The following is a 12,324-nucleotide window of genomic DNA, read 5'->3' on the forward strand; positions in this document are numbered from 1 at the left end:
TGCAATTTCTATTCCAGTTTCGACTTCCACACATATTGGCTGTGTGACCAGGTCACTTAACAGAAGTTGACTTCTTAGCACTTCACACTTACCAGTTCTTTTTCTTGCAGAAAAGATGCCTGTTATATATTGGTAGAGGGAGTGTCTCACCAATGAAATCATGGATCTTGCCCTGTGGAGCCAAATAGAAAAAGGCTAATACTTTGTTTTTGTTTTATTTTCCCCTAGTACATATCTACCAACAGAATATAAGCTCCTTGAAGACAGGGAGTGTGAGGTTAGTCTTTTTATCCCTAGTGCCTAACACATAGTAGGTGTTAAATAAATGCTTGTCAAATTGAATTACCAAGTCTCAACAGTCTGCCATCTGCACCAGTGAATGGAGTTTCCATAGCAGGTCCTTTCCCATGCTGATGAAATCTTAGATCCCTCCCATATTCATTGGGGTTGCCCTATTCTCAGTCTCCTGCATAGAGAATGTCCATACCCAGGGAAGCGCAAGGTATGAACAGGTATATTCTAGGCAGACCTGCACTGTGGATGCTGACCCATTTGACCCAATGCACAAATACCATTATTAACTTGGATTTGCAATGTCTCTTCAGGAGCTCCAAGTGAATAACAAGGACAGTCTCTCTAATCCTCCCCTCATCACCCCAGAGAATCAAGAAAGGGACAGTTAGTAATAGCTCTTTGGGCAGCTCCAGCCTGGCTCATGATGTATTCTCCCTCAGAGTCCTGGCCTTTGACCTCCACATTCCATGACCATGCCAGGCTGGATCAGCTGCCAAATTAAAGGGTCCTGCTGCATCCTGCACTTTTATCTCTTGCAGAAGGAGTCGACCAATGGGTTTGAAGAGAGGGCAGGCTAAAGGAAACTCCTCCCCTACTTACCAGTGCAGCTTGGTATCTGTCCTGAGTCTTCTAGTCAGAGATTTGTCTGGAAGACTGAAAGCTGAAGTGACTTGTTAGCCCTACCACACCCCCAGTAGGAAAGGTTCTGGAGCAGTGTCTTTTAGATCCTACAGCAATTCGTCTTTACCTGTAATTCAGTTGTTTTCAGTGGGACAAGCAGGAAATCCATAACTACTGATTAGAGCTACCCACCTCCTTTTAGCCCAGGGTCTCTGATGCCTCCCAGATTCAGGGGTTTTGTTCGTTCATTTTGTTATTTGGTCAGGACTTCTGATAGTTCATTTGATTGATCACAGCTTCAGTTTGAGAAGCAAGAGTGGGAAATCACAACCTAAGAGCTGGAAGGGACCTCAGAAGTTATCTACCTCCTCAGTTTACAGATAGGGAAACTGAGGTCAAGGTCAAGGTCAAGGGATCCAAGATCCATAGCTTAAAAGGACCTCAGTGGCCCTCTCAACCGGTCCCTTCATTTTACACTTGAGGAAACTGAGGGTCATTGAGGATGAGTGACTCACCTAAGGGCACACAGACTCTTAGAGCCAGAAGTTGGATTTGAACATAGGTCTTATAGCCCTCTTCACTATTATGTAATGAACAGAGAAGTGGTATAAAGGCATGGATAATACAAATTTGTGGTCAGTTAGCTAGTCTAAGTTTTGATGTTTTTTGTTATTCAATCTTTTAAGTCATGTTCGACTGTCTATGACCCCATTTAGGGTTTTCTTGGCAAAGATACTGCAGTGGTTCTCCATTTCCTTCTCTAGCGCATTTTACAGATGAGATAACTGAGGCAAACAGGGTGAAGTGACTTGCCCAGGGTGACACAGCTAGTCAGTGTCAGATTTGAACTCAAGTCTTCCTGACTCCAGTCCAGTGCTCTATCCATTGGGCCACCTAGATGATCTCAGTACAGGTTTTAGAGACCAAATATTAGGGACAGTGTGGCTGGTCAAGAAGGCAGGTTCAAATGCTGCCTCTACAATGGAAGAGCGAGGATCATTGGATGGTTAACTTTAAGGATGAAAAGGACTTCAGAAGTCCAGCCTATTTATTTTACCAAGAAGAAAAGTGAGGCCAGAGAGGTTAAGTCACTTACCTGAGCTCACACAGGTACCATGAGCTGGAGTTTGAATCTAGTCAGTCAGTAAGCATTTAGTAAGTTCTTCCCATATGCCAGGAGCTGTACTAAGTGTTGAAGATATGAAGAAAGACAAACAGCTGTCCCTGCCCTCAAAAAACATATATACTGATAGGAGAAACTGCATTTTGATAAGGAGGCATTTTTAAGATATAGACCAGGGAAGTGGAAAGTGATCTCGAGACCTGGGGGAGTGTGGTGGGGTAGGGATAAAGATGTACTCAGATAATTCAACACTAACTAGAGAGAGACAGAGTGCAGAGGGATGGAGGAGGGAGGGAGAGACAGATACAGAGAGAAAGGAGGAGAGTAGAGGGATGGAAGAGGGAGAGAGACAGGAGGAAGGAGGGGGGAGGGAGCAAGGGAAAGAGAGAGGAGAGAGAGGAACAATGAACTAATGACTAGCTGGATCAGCGAAGCCTTCACAGAGGAGGTGATATCACAGAATTAGAATTCTGAGAGGCAGAAATGATGAGAAGCGTACATAACACAGAGGATGTCTCATGCAAATGCATGAAGGCAGGAGATGAGATGCCAGGGCTGAGGAATGGTTGGTGGGTAGCATGGTTTGTTAAAGAGCATTAATGAGACAAAAGGCACATTTGTTTGGTGAAAGGTCTTTCCGAGCCAGGTCTTGGAGGGCTTGAATGTAAGCCTGATGACTTTGTCTGAAAGTATATGTTTTTCTATCAAGTGGTTTGTGATGTAGATTGTAGCATTTGCTCTTTGAGAGTTATTTGTAGCATTTTCCTTAAGTCGTGGTAGTTAGTGTGTGATAGGTGGCATGATTGCTCTGTCCTTGTAAATCTGAGGAGCATGAGCTCAAGAGAGGTTCAGGATCCTGCTAGTATGAGAGAATAAGTGGAATCGAGGTCTTTGTCCCTCTGCCTGGCCTCCATCATGTTTCCACTTGGGATAGGCAGCTTCTCACAAGGTTTCCCTTTCCCACATAGAAAGATCACACTATGGTTCTGTACCATGCATGGCAATGAAGACAATCAGAAGACCCCAAAATGTGCCTTAAGGAGTAGGCCTGGGTGGCAAATGGATGTCCATAGCTGGGGGTGGGAGAAGAGGACAGCAGCTAGAAGATTATTATGCCATCATGTCATTGAAAAACCAATCATTTATCTTTCTATTTAACATTAAAAAATAGTTTATACCACTATCCATAAAGGGAAAAATATGTCTTTCAATTTTATTAAATAAATTTTAATCATGGCCATACAATTTATCATTTGGTCTCCTCCAAAGGAAACATTTTAGAAGTCTGGGATTCAGTCTTTTCCACACTCTTTCCTCAAAAACCTTATTCCTCACTGTGGTATAGAGGTCATAGGTAATAGAAGCAGCTAGGTGGCACAGAAGATAGAACATTAGACTTGGAGTCCTGAGTTCAAATCTAGCCTCAGGCACTTTGTAGCTGTGTGACCCTGGACAAATCACATAACCTTTATCTGCTTCAATTTCCTTATCTGTAAAATGGGGATAATAATAGCATGTTCCCCCCCAAGGTTGTTGTGAGCATCAAATGAGATAATATTTGTAAAGGATTGTGCAAACCCTGAAATGCCATAAAAAAGGGCTTGCTACTATTCATTATTATTGTGCTGATGAAGATGACGATGATGGTGATGATGATGATGATGATGGTCGTGACGATGATGATGGTGATGGTCATGATGATGATGATGGTTGTGATGATGATGATGGTGATGATGATGATGATGGTGATGATGATGATGGTGATGACGATGATGACAGTGATGATCATGATGATGGTCATGGTCATGGTCATGGCGATGATGATGGTGATAGTCATGACAATGATGGTGATATGATCTTGAGAGTAGTTCTTACTTCATTTTTGTCTTTGTATACCCAGTGCCTGACACATAGTAGTCATAAAAGGATTGTTGATTGACAGACTTAGAGGTGGAAAGGACATTAGAGCCCAGTTAGTCCGATTTTTTCTTCTTACAAATGAGGAAACTGAAGTTTAACAGTTTGTATGAGGTCATACCAGGTGGTCACTGGCAAAACCAGAATTTGAATCCATATCACCCAACTCTAAAGGGCCTTTTGACCAAACCACTCTGCTCAGGTCATCCTGAGGTCTCATGCTAATAATGAGCAAACTCTGTCAAGCACTACCAGATGAGAAAGGTCTGTAGTAGGGACCTGTCATCAGGCCATTATCAACCTTCCAACTCTGGCTAATTGCCAGAAAGTGGTGTTTCCTCCCACCCAGCTAAGGTATTTTTCAGCCATACCAACTCAGGAAAAGTCTACTAAGAAGTGAAAAGAATGGTGAGTGTCCTCAGTAGAACAAACTGATGAAATCTCTGTTCTTTTGAGGCTAAATAACTGACTGTTCTTTGAACACATGCCTCTCTTTTGAAGTACTAGGAGACATCTTTGAAGTGACATTTCCCTTTAGGTTCTAAAAAGCCAATGGAAACACGGAATCTGTCTCTACTGTGTTTCCCTCTGAATAAGCCGACTTAGTTCTTCAAAACAACTGCGATTTCTTCCCTTCTACCTGGATTGTAATCAGTATCATGAGTCATACAGAATGGTCTTACTCCTAAAATAGAGGTTGTGTGCTCCAATAAAAATAATAATAGCATGGCGACCGTAAAAACAACACAGGGGGCAGTATGGCATAGGTAGAGGGCAGGCCTTGGTGTCCATAGGACTTGGGTTGAAGGCATGCTTATGGCCCATACTACCTTGGAAACCTTGAGGGTCACTCAATATTTCAGTGTCCCAAGTAACCAAGAACATCACAGAATTTCAGACTAGGAAAGGACCTCAACAGCCAACAAGTTCAACCCATTCCTGAGAGAAATCCCCACTGTAGCTCAACCTGTAAATTGTTCATGGCTCAACTGGAAGATGTCCAAGGAAGAAGAACTCCAAGCAGTCTCTTTCACTTTTTAGCATTTCTAATTTTTATACAGTTCTGAGTTCAAATGTGACCTCAAATACTCATCAGCTGTGTGACCCTGGGCAAGACAAACCTCTGCCTTCAATTTCCTCTGCTGTAAAATTAGGGGCAGTTAGGTGATGCAGTGGACATAGTGCCAGGTATGAAATCAGGAAGACTCATTTTTGTGAGTTCAAATCTAGCCTCATGAGTCAGAGAAGGATATGGCAAACCATGTCTTTGCAAAGAAAACCCCAAACCAGGGTCACAGAGCGTTGGACATGACTGAAAATGACTCAACAACAATCACCAAAAGAAATTAGGGGATTGGACTCCATGACTTCTAAATGTATGATCCAATAATCCTCTGACTTAACCATTTGCATTGATGGAGGGAATTTCCACGCCCAAAGTTCCATACACCAATGTCATCATAAATCTGGGCCCAAACTAACATTTATTGTACCTTTAAGTCTATAAGAGAGAGCCAGTGATGTGTTTTATGTGTGATAGTCATTGAGGTCTGTATCCATAATCAATAAGTACTGAGCTCCAATCCGATTCTCAAATGTGATCCAGAGGAAAGCAACCAGAATAGTGAAGGGACTGAAATCAGGTTCTAGGAGGAAGTGTTGGAAAGAACTTAAGTTATTTACTCTCTCCTTTTAATCACAAGGAAACTGAAATTACTTAGTTGCCCAAGGTCTCATAAGTAGTAAGCATCGAAGGCAGAATGTGAACCCAGGGTCAGTATACTTTCTCCTGTAGCAGACTGCCTCCCTCAATTTATGTAGCCAACTTTTGAATGATCCAAAAATGCATGAGCTACCCCTGCATAGCCTCTCAGAAGGGAGGAGTCCTAGGGGGTGTCATTGCTGGCAGGCTGAGTTTGGAGCAGATGTCATTGGAAACGGTCATCTAAAATGCCTTTTCCTTCCTCTTCCCACTTCAATTTCTGTGTGTCACTTATGTTAAACTTAGTCTAGTTCACAGTTTAGCAAGTCACTTGCAGAAGAGTTGGACTCATCATGCTGCATAAGGGGACCCATGAATCATTTTCTAAAAAAGAAAGTTGAAGTTTCCAAAGCAAATTATTCAGATTTTTGAAAATGTGTCCTGTGTGTTCCATAGATATCATCTGCATGAAACTTTCATACTCTAGCTCAGAAAGACTCCCATGTACAAATCTGTTTTTCAGGTGCTAAAAATGAAGGAAGTAAATAAGAATTTGTTAAGTGCCTACTATGTGCCAAGCACCATGCTAAGTGCTTTACCAGTATTATCTCATTTGATCCTTAAAACAACCCTGAGAGTATGGTCCCCAATTTACAGTTGAGAACACTGAGGCAGAGGTGCCTTGTCTGTGATCAAACAGTTAGTAAGGGAGGATTCAAATCCAGGTTTTCCAGCACTCTGTCCACTGTACCACTTAGCTGCATTTTTTCATCCCCTTTCTCAACTTACTTGCTATACCTGTGATGTTCGAAAGAGCACCATTCCCCCCATGTTAATGTAATTTATTTAAGTGTAATGTCCTCTTATTAAAATGTCATCTTTTTTGAGGATGGGACCTCTCTTGCTTTTTGTATGTATATCCCGTGTGCTTAGTACAATGTGCTTATTAAATGCCTTTTCTTTCATTAATTCATTGTTTCTTCTAAGGATTTCTCTAACCGCAGGTAATAAGTCAGCTGTTTTAAGTTTGTGCCTCATTGCCATTAAGCATCATGGCACATAGTAGATGCTTTAAGTGTGTGCTGACTGACTGATGTTACACTTTTGTACAAGGAATATCAGTACGTCCACCAAGTCAGCCTGATGGGACCAGGCAAATTATCCAGAACCAAGTCTATGCCCTTTCTTACTTTCTTTACATTCCTCCATTTTAATGATTTCCTTCTTGTCAAGGTAGGACAGGGTCTGAGAAGATTCCCCTCTCATTGCCAAACTGCCTGTTTCTCCCTCAAGAGCTACTTCCAGCCAGAGTTCTTCCTAATCAGTCATAGGAAATGGGTTTGGTGACTGACAGGCAATAAGGCGTGTGCTGCTATCTAGAGAAGGCTTGGATCTCCAGCATAGACTTTGAGCAAACTTGAGGTTTATGTTCATAAATTATCTTTTTGTGCTAGTGAAACATTATCTGTCTTCGTTTGGGTGCTCAGGCTCCGCTGCTCTGAGGCAGACGTGCATGTGCGATCCCCAAAGATAAATGCATTTTAAGAGGGTCCATTTTTAGCGTGTACTTCTTTTTAAAAAACAAACATGTTTTCCTCCTGCTGTTCTGATTGGTGTGATAGAATTGACAAGCAGATCGCGTCAAAAGGAAATATCCGGGGCTTAATTGTAAGTTAAGTCTCTCTTAATCCAGGGGAGCATTTGAGATTCTGTCCAAGTGTTCAATTTCCCAGGCCGCTGAGGTCTGTGAATTTCTTTCCCCAGCCTCCAGGCTGCTGCAGCACAAGTCAGCATAGCTAATGCAGACAGATCTCCCTGCCTCTCTCTTCCTCTCTCTCTCTGCTTTGATACGATATGAACAGACTGGTAACTCCAATGCCAGAGAGGAATCTGACATAACTCTGCAGATGGCTATTTTACATTGATACACCTGGGGATTTTTCTTTAAGGAAAAGGTAACATTTACATGCTAATGATTATTTTTTCCCTTGTTGCCATTTTTTCAGGACTGCCAGTCCCAAAGAGGAGCCCAAAGTCGGTAAGGACTTCTCATCTACTCTGGGTATTTTTGGGGTGGTGGTTGAGGGGAGGAGGGCTGTGAATGGCTTGATTTGGGGGCTTAATTTTCTGAACTGTGCTTTGCGATGAGTGGGGGATCCAAGTGCTAATACTGGAATCATTAAGTTCTGGGTGTCTGTTTGGTGCGGCAAGGATTATCTAAAACTGCAGACTGATTTTGGGGGCAGGCTTCAAGCAGCCCGGTTTAAGCATGCTTGAGCATTTTTTAAAAGGTACTTAAAGAAAAAAAAATACACAACTGTTTCAGTTGGTGACTTTGTTAGCTGTTTTAACTTGAAATAAATCTCATTGTTTCCTTTGAAAAAGACTCCACCTTCATTCTCAGTGGCATTCCACCCTACCGGGTCTTCTACCCTCTAATATTACTATACTCTCTCCTCTTGCTTTTTCTGTGTGCCAGGTGATGAATTATTTACAAAATATAAAGCATGCATGTTTAAGAAAGAACCCCGATGCTGGTGCCTGGATTTATGTGTCTATGTAAAGCATGGGCTGTCTGAGTGATGAGAGTGAGACATTTCCTTGCTGGGGAGGGCAGCCTTTGTTGTTTCTGAGAGATTTTAGCAGGACTATATTGCAGGTGTACGATTCTTTAAACTAACTCTCTCTCTCTCTCTCTCTCTCTCTCTCTCCTCCCTCCCTCCCTCCCTCCCTCCCCCTCCCTCCCTCCCTCCCTCTCCCTCCCTCCCTCCCTCCCTCCCTCTCCCTCCCTCCCTCCCTCTCTCTCTCTCTCTCTCTCTCTCTCTCTCTCTCTCTCTCTCTCTCTCTCTCTCTCTCTCACACACACACACACACACACACACACACACACACAAAATCAATATTTTGCTGTCCCTTCTAATCTGGATTCCCTTTAGGAACATTACCTAGTTGATAGGCTAGCTAATAGCTTAGAGGTTAGAATGGAGAGGTTAGTGGTGAAAGCCTGGCTCCGTGGAAACAAATTTAGAGGCTACTTTAAAACTCAAAATTGGAAGCTCTATTGCTTATGGAAATTGATCAAGGGTGACAAGGCTTTCTATTTCATTAAAATAAGGGTGAGGTGAGCATAAAACCTGGAAAGCTTAGGTGGGCACGTTAAGAACTGTTCTAGCCTCTAAGACCCTCTGAAACTTTGCAAAAGATCTATTGGCAGCTTAAGCATTTGTAGCTCTTTCTGTTTCACCTGTCTGACAGAGCTCCTTGGGAAAGGGGTGGTGGCTGGAGGAGCCTGAGGGAGGGGAGAGTCCTTAGTAAAATTAGAGGGAACCTCCTGCTTTTTAAAGCTTCTCTGTAAGTTCTTGCCCCCTCCTAAGGAAAAGGAAAAGAAAAATCCCTGTAATAATTAATGCAATTCCAGGGGCTGGGAGCAGTGCTGATTAAAGGCACATGACTTTGGGCCGCTACCACTGTCAGCTTGCATTAATGTGGAGTCCCAGAAGTGCTACTCTGAGCTCATGCTCAAATCACAGAAATGCCTCTGTGTGTGTGTGTGTGTGTGTGTGTGTGTGTTATCCCTGTCACAGGCAGAAACTAATTTGGCCTCCAGTAAAAAAGAAACAGGTCTGAGAAAATATGTGGGAAGAGCCCAGGCTGTTAGAACCCCCACCTACCTATTCTTCTCTGACCAAGTATCCTACTGTGATACCTGGGATCCTATATTTATGATACAGCCTTGGTGATGAGCAAATTCAAATTGGGAGGGATTCAGAAATACTGAGGAGAATGGACTCCTCTTAATAATTTTACCGCTGGCTCAGCTTCTGCCTAGTTTAAGTGATTCATGGAAGTTCATTTGCATGTTTCTGCTCCACAGAAAGTCCTTTGGTGATGCTTACTCTGTACTCAGAGGAGGTCCAACTGATGGAGAACTGGGGCTCTACTCTGGGCTCACTAAGGCGGGTTAATTTCCTTTGCCAATTTCCTTTTGTGAAAGTGATGTCGTTAACAAGCCAATAGCTTCAGCCGTACTCCTGGAAAAAGTCGCCTTCATTGCTTTGTCTCACTTGGCTGGCTTTCAGACACCACAACCTAGAAGTGTTCTCTTGTTGGTCTAGAGGAGGGAGAGACCCCCAAGAACAGTTCCTTCCTTGGCCATTGCCTGTGTCAGTTCTGAGATGGCCGTTGTCACCATGTCACTTTCCTCTCATCTACCCTGGCAGCTGCCTTACAATACTTGCTGCAAGGGAAATTAGCAGGTGCCCTGTACAGCACATAAAACTGCCCTTGTCATCTGCAATGTGTGTGTATGTGTGGGGGGGGGAACTTTGTGGGAGGACATCTATTTCAATGTCATACTCTTGTCCCCTGGTTTTTTACTTTGTGTGTACAATGATAAACTATTTTGGGGAAAAAAAATTTGGTTTTGAGCTTTGGTGTTTGGGTTTTTGTTTTGTTTTAGATGGGGAGGTTCATGGATATTGAGATACTAGCTGTCAGGATATCTGGAGGCCAGTGAAAGGACGACTTGAGACCAATCACATCTATAGAGACCACTTGATTGAATGTCCTAGGATCATGTCAAAACTATTTATAAGGATCATAGATCTTGAGCTGGAAAAAACTTGAGGTTGTCTAGCACAAACCCTGTCATTTTACAGATGAAGCAAATGATTCCCAGAGTTAAGTGACTTAATCGTGGTCCCAGAGCTAGAATTTCCTTCCTCTAAGTCCAGAATCTGAACCAAAGTGCCACACTGGTCATTGCCTCAGATTTGTGATTCTGACTTTGTCCCAGTGACCATTCATTATGGTTCAGAAACTACTGCTGGCTTGAGAGCATGGTGGCAGCTTTCCCTTTGTATGGGCTTTTTTTGGTCATATTTTCAATAATTTAGAGGGTTTGATGAGATCAGAAAAGCCTGCCTCTTTGATCTGGTTTTTCCCACCCAGACACTTCCTATAGCTTTTTCTTAATAAGGAATTCTACCTGCTGGATTCAGCTTTAAGTATTGAATTTGTGGATTGAGTACTCACTCAAGCCAGTGGTAGTGTCATAAGTATATTTGATATGATCCACGATGAGGTGATTTGATTGAAACCCTTCATTTTTTTTTTTTTTTAATGAATGGCAGAAACAAAACCAGGTCAATTTCAGGGATTTTCAGTTTTCTTTCACCTGAATCAATCACCTGGACCAGGAATTTATTTGTTATTAATTACAATTCTCTCTTACTCTTCTGTGTTCACTCAAGGATTAGAGAAGGATGGAAAATGGAAATCCCAAAATTATCCAAAACTACTCTTATTAGCTAATCATGATTTCTCTCCCCATTTTGTCCATACTCCCTCCCCCCAGTTCTCTGAGTTACTTAAAAGATAATAACAGTAGTAAAGTTTTGGTTTTTTACTAGATTCTTTTTTTTTTTTTTCCTAACTCTCCCAATCCTCTGGAAGGTATATATTCAGTAGAGGGCCCAGCAGGATATAAGGATGGGAAGGGCTCTGGGTTCAACAGAGGTTCTAGTGGTATAGGGAATATATGTAAAGCTTGAGAACTATTGAACCTCAATCACATATATTTTCTGTTCTCTTGAAAACCCAGAGAAGGGACATTTTGCAGGTTTGGCCGGCTCTTCTAAGAGTTCTGTTCATTTCCAAGAACCAAAATATATTTTCTTGCGGAGTCAATTTTTCCCCCTTTCTTCTTCATCGATAATCACCCCCTGTGAAGTGCCTTTTTTTATATACATAAATGATCTAATGCCTATAAAATGCTTTGTTATGAATGCAAGCTATTATTGTTCCTATTAGATCATAAAAGAGATGAGACACCCAGAGTAAATAATTATAACTTGAATTTATATAGCCTTTAAAGTCTGTGAAGCTTTGACTCTGTGTGAGATCAGGAGTGTGTTAGTATAGCATGTTTTATAGATGAAGCATCTGAAAACTGGGACACCTAGGTGGCACAGATAGAGCACCAGTCCTGGAATCAGGAAGACCTGAGTTCAAATCCAGCCTCAGACACCTACTAGCCATATAACCCTGAGCTAGTCACTTAACCCTCTTTGCCTCAGTTTCCTAATATGTAAAATGAGCTGGAGAAGGAAATGATAAACCACTCCAGTATCTCTGCCAAGAAAACCCCAAATGGGGTCATGAAGTGTTCAGGCATTTTATGCCTAAAATGACTCAACAACATCTGAAGTCTAAGAAGCTGAAGGGACCAGTCCATGACCACACATTTAGTAAGTAGCAAAGTCTGGGTTCAGGGAAGGTAAGAAAGGTGGGCATCTCTTCCTTGTTGTTGAGATTAGACAGCTTATTTTTTTTTTCCATTCAGTCTTTGGTGGTATATGGGCCTAATTATTGATTCGTGCAGTGGTTTTTTTCTCTGAATGTAGCATTAAGATCTGTTATAGACTGAGGCCTCAGCAAGCAAGTGAATGGGAAATAATGTAGCCTAGAAATGACAAATCCATTCATAATTTGGCTTTAAAATGGATCAATGTGCCATATTTGTGCCATACCAATTCTTTTTATCATCTAGCTTCCTAAGTGCCGTCTATAGTCATTTTGTTTTCATAGCAAATATTTTCATTTCCTATTAAAGATATTTCCCTTTGTAAGGAACTCAGTGGAACACCAAGAAGCTGATTTTTCCTCG

At 42.0% G+C, this 12,324-nt stretch overlaps 1 protein-coding gene across 24 annotated transcripts in view; it reads left to right on the plus strand.

The window, feature by feature from the left end:
• MAGI1 (membrane associated guanylate kinase, WW and PDZ domain containing 1) overlaps positions 1–12,324 on the plus strand; it is a 703,366-nt gene that overhangs the window by 639,952 nt on the left and 51,090 nt on the right. For all 24 annotated transcript variants that reach the window (XM_072598734.1, XM_072598737.1, XM_072598738.1 and 21 more), the window contains one exon: positions 7,664–7,695. In XM_072598734.1, coding sequence (XP_072454835.1) covers positions 7,664–7,695 — 32 coding nt within the window. The remainder of the gene's footprint in view (positions 1–7,663; positions 7,696–12,324) is intronic.

Source organism: Notamacropus eugenii, chromosome 3, assembly GCF_028372415.1.
Source record: "Notamacropus eugenii isolate mMacEug1 chromosome 3, mMacEug1.pri_v2, whole genome shotgun sequence".
In the NCBI taxonomy this organism is placed as follows: Eukaryota; Metazoa; Chordata; class Mammalia; order Diprotodontia; family Macropodidae; genus Notamacropus; species Notamacropus eugenii.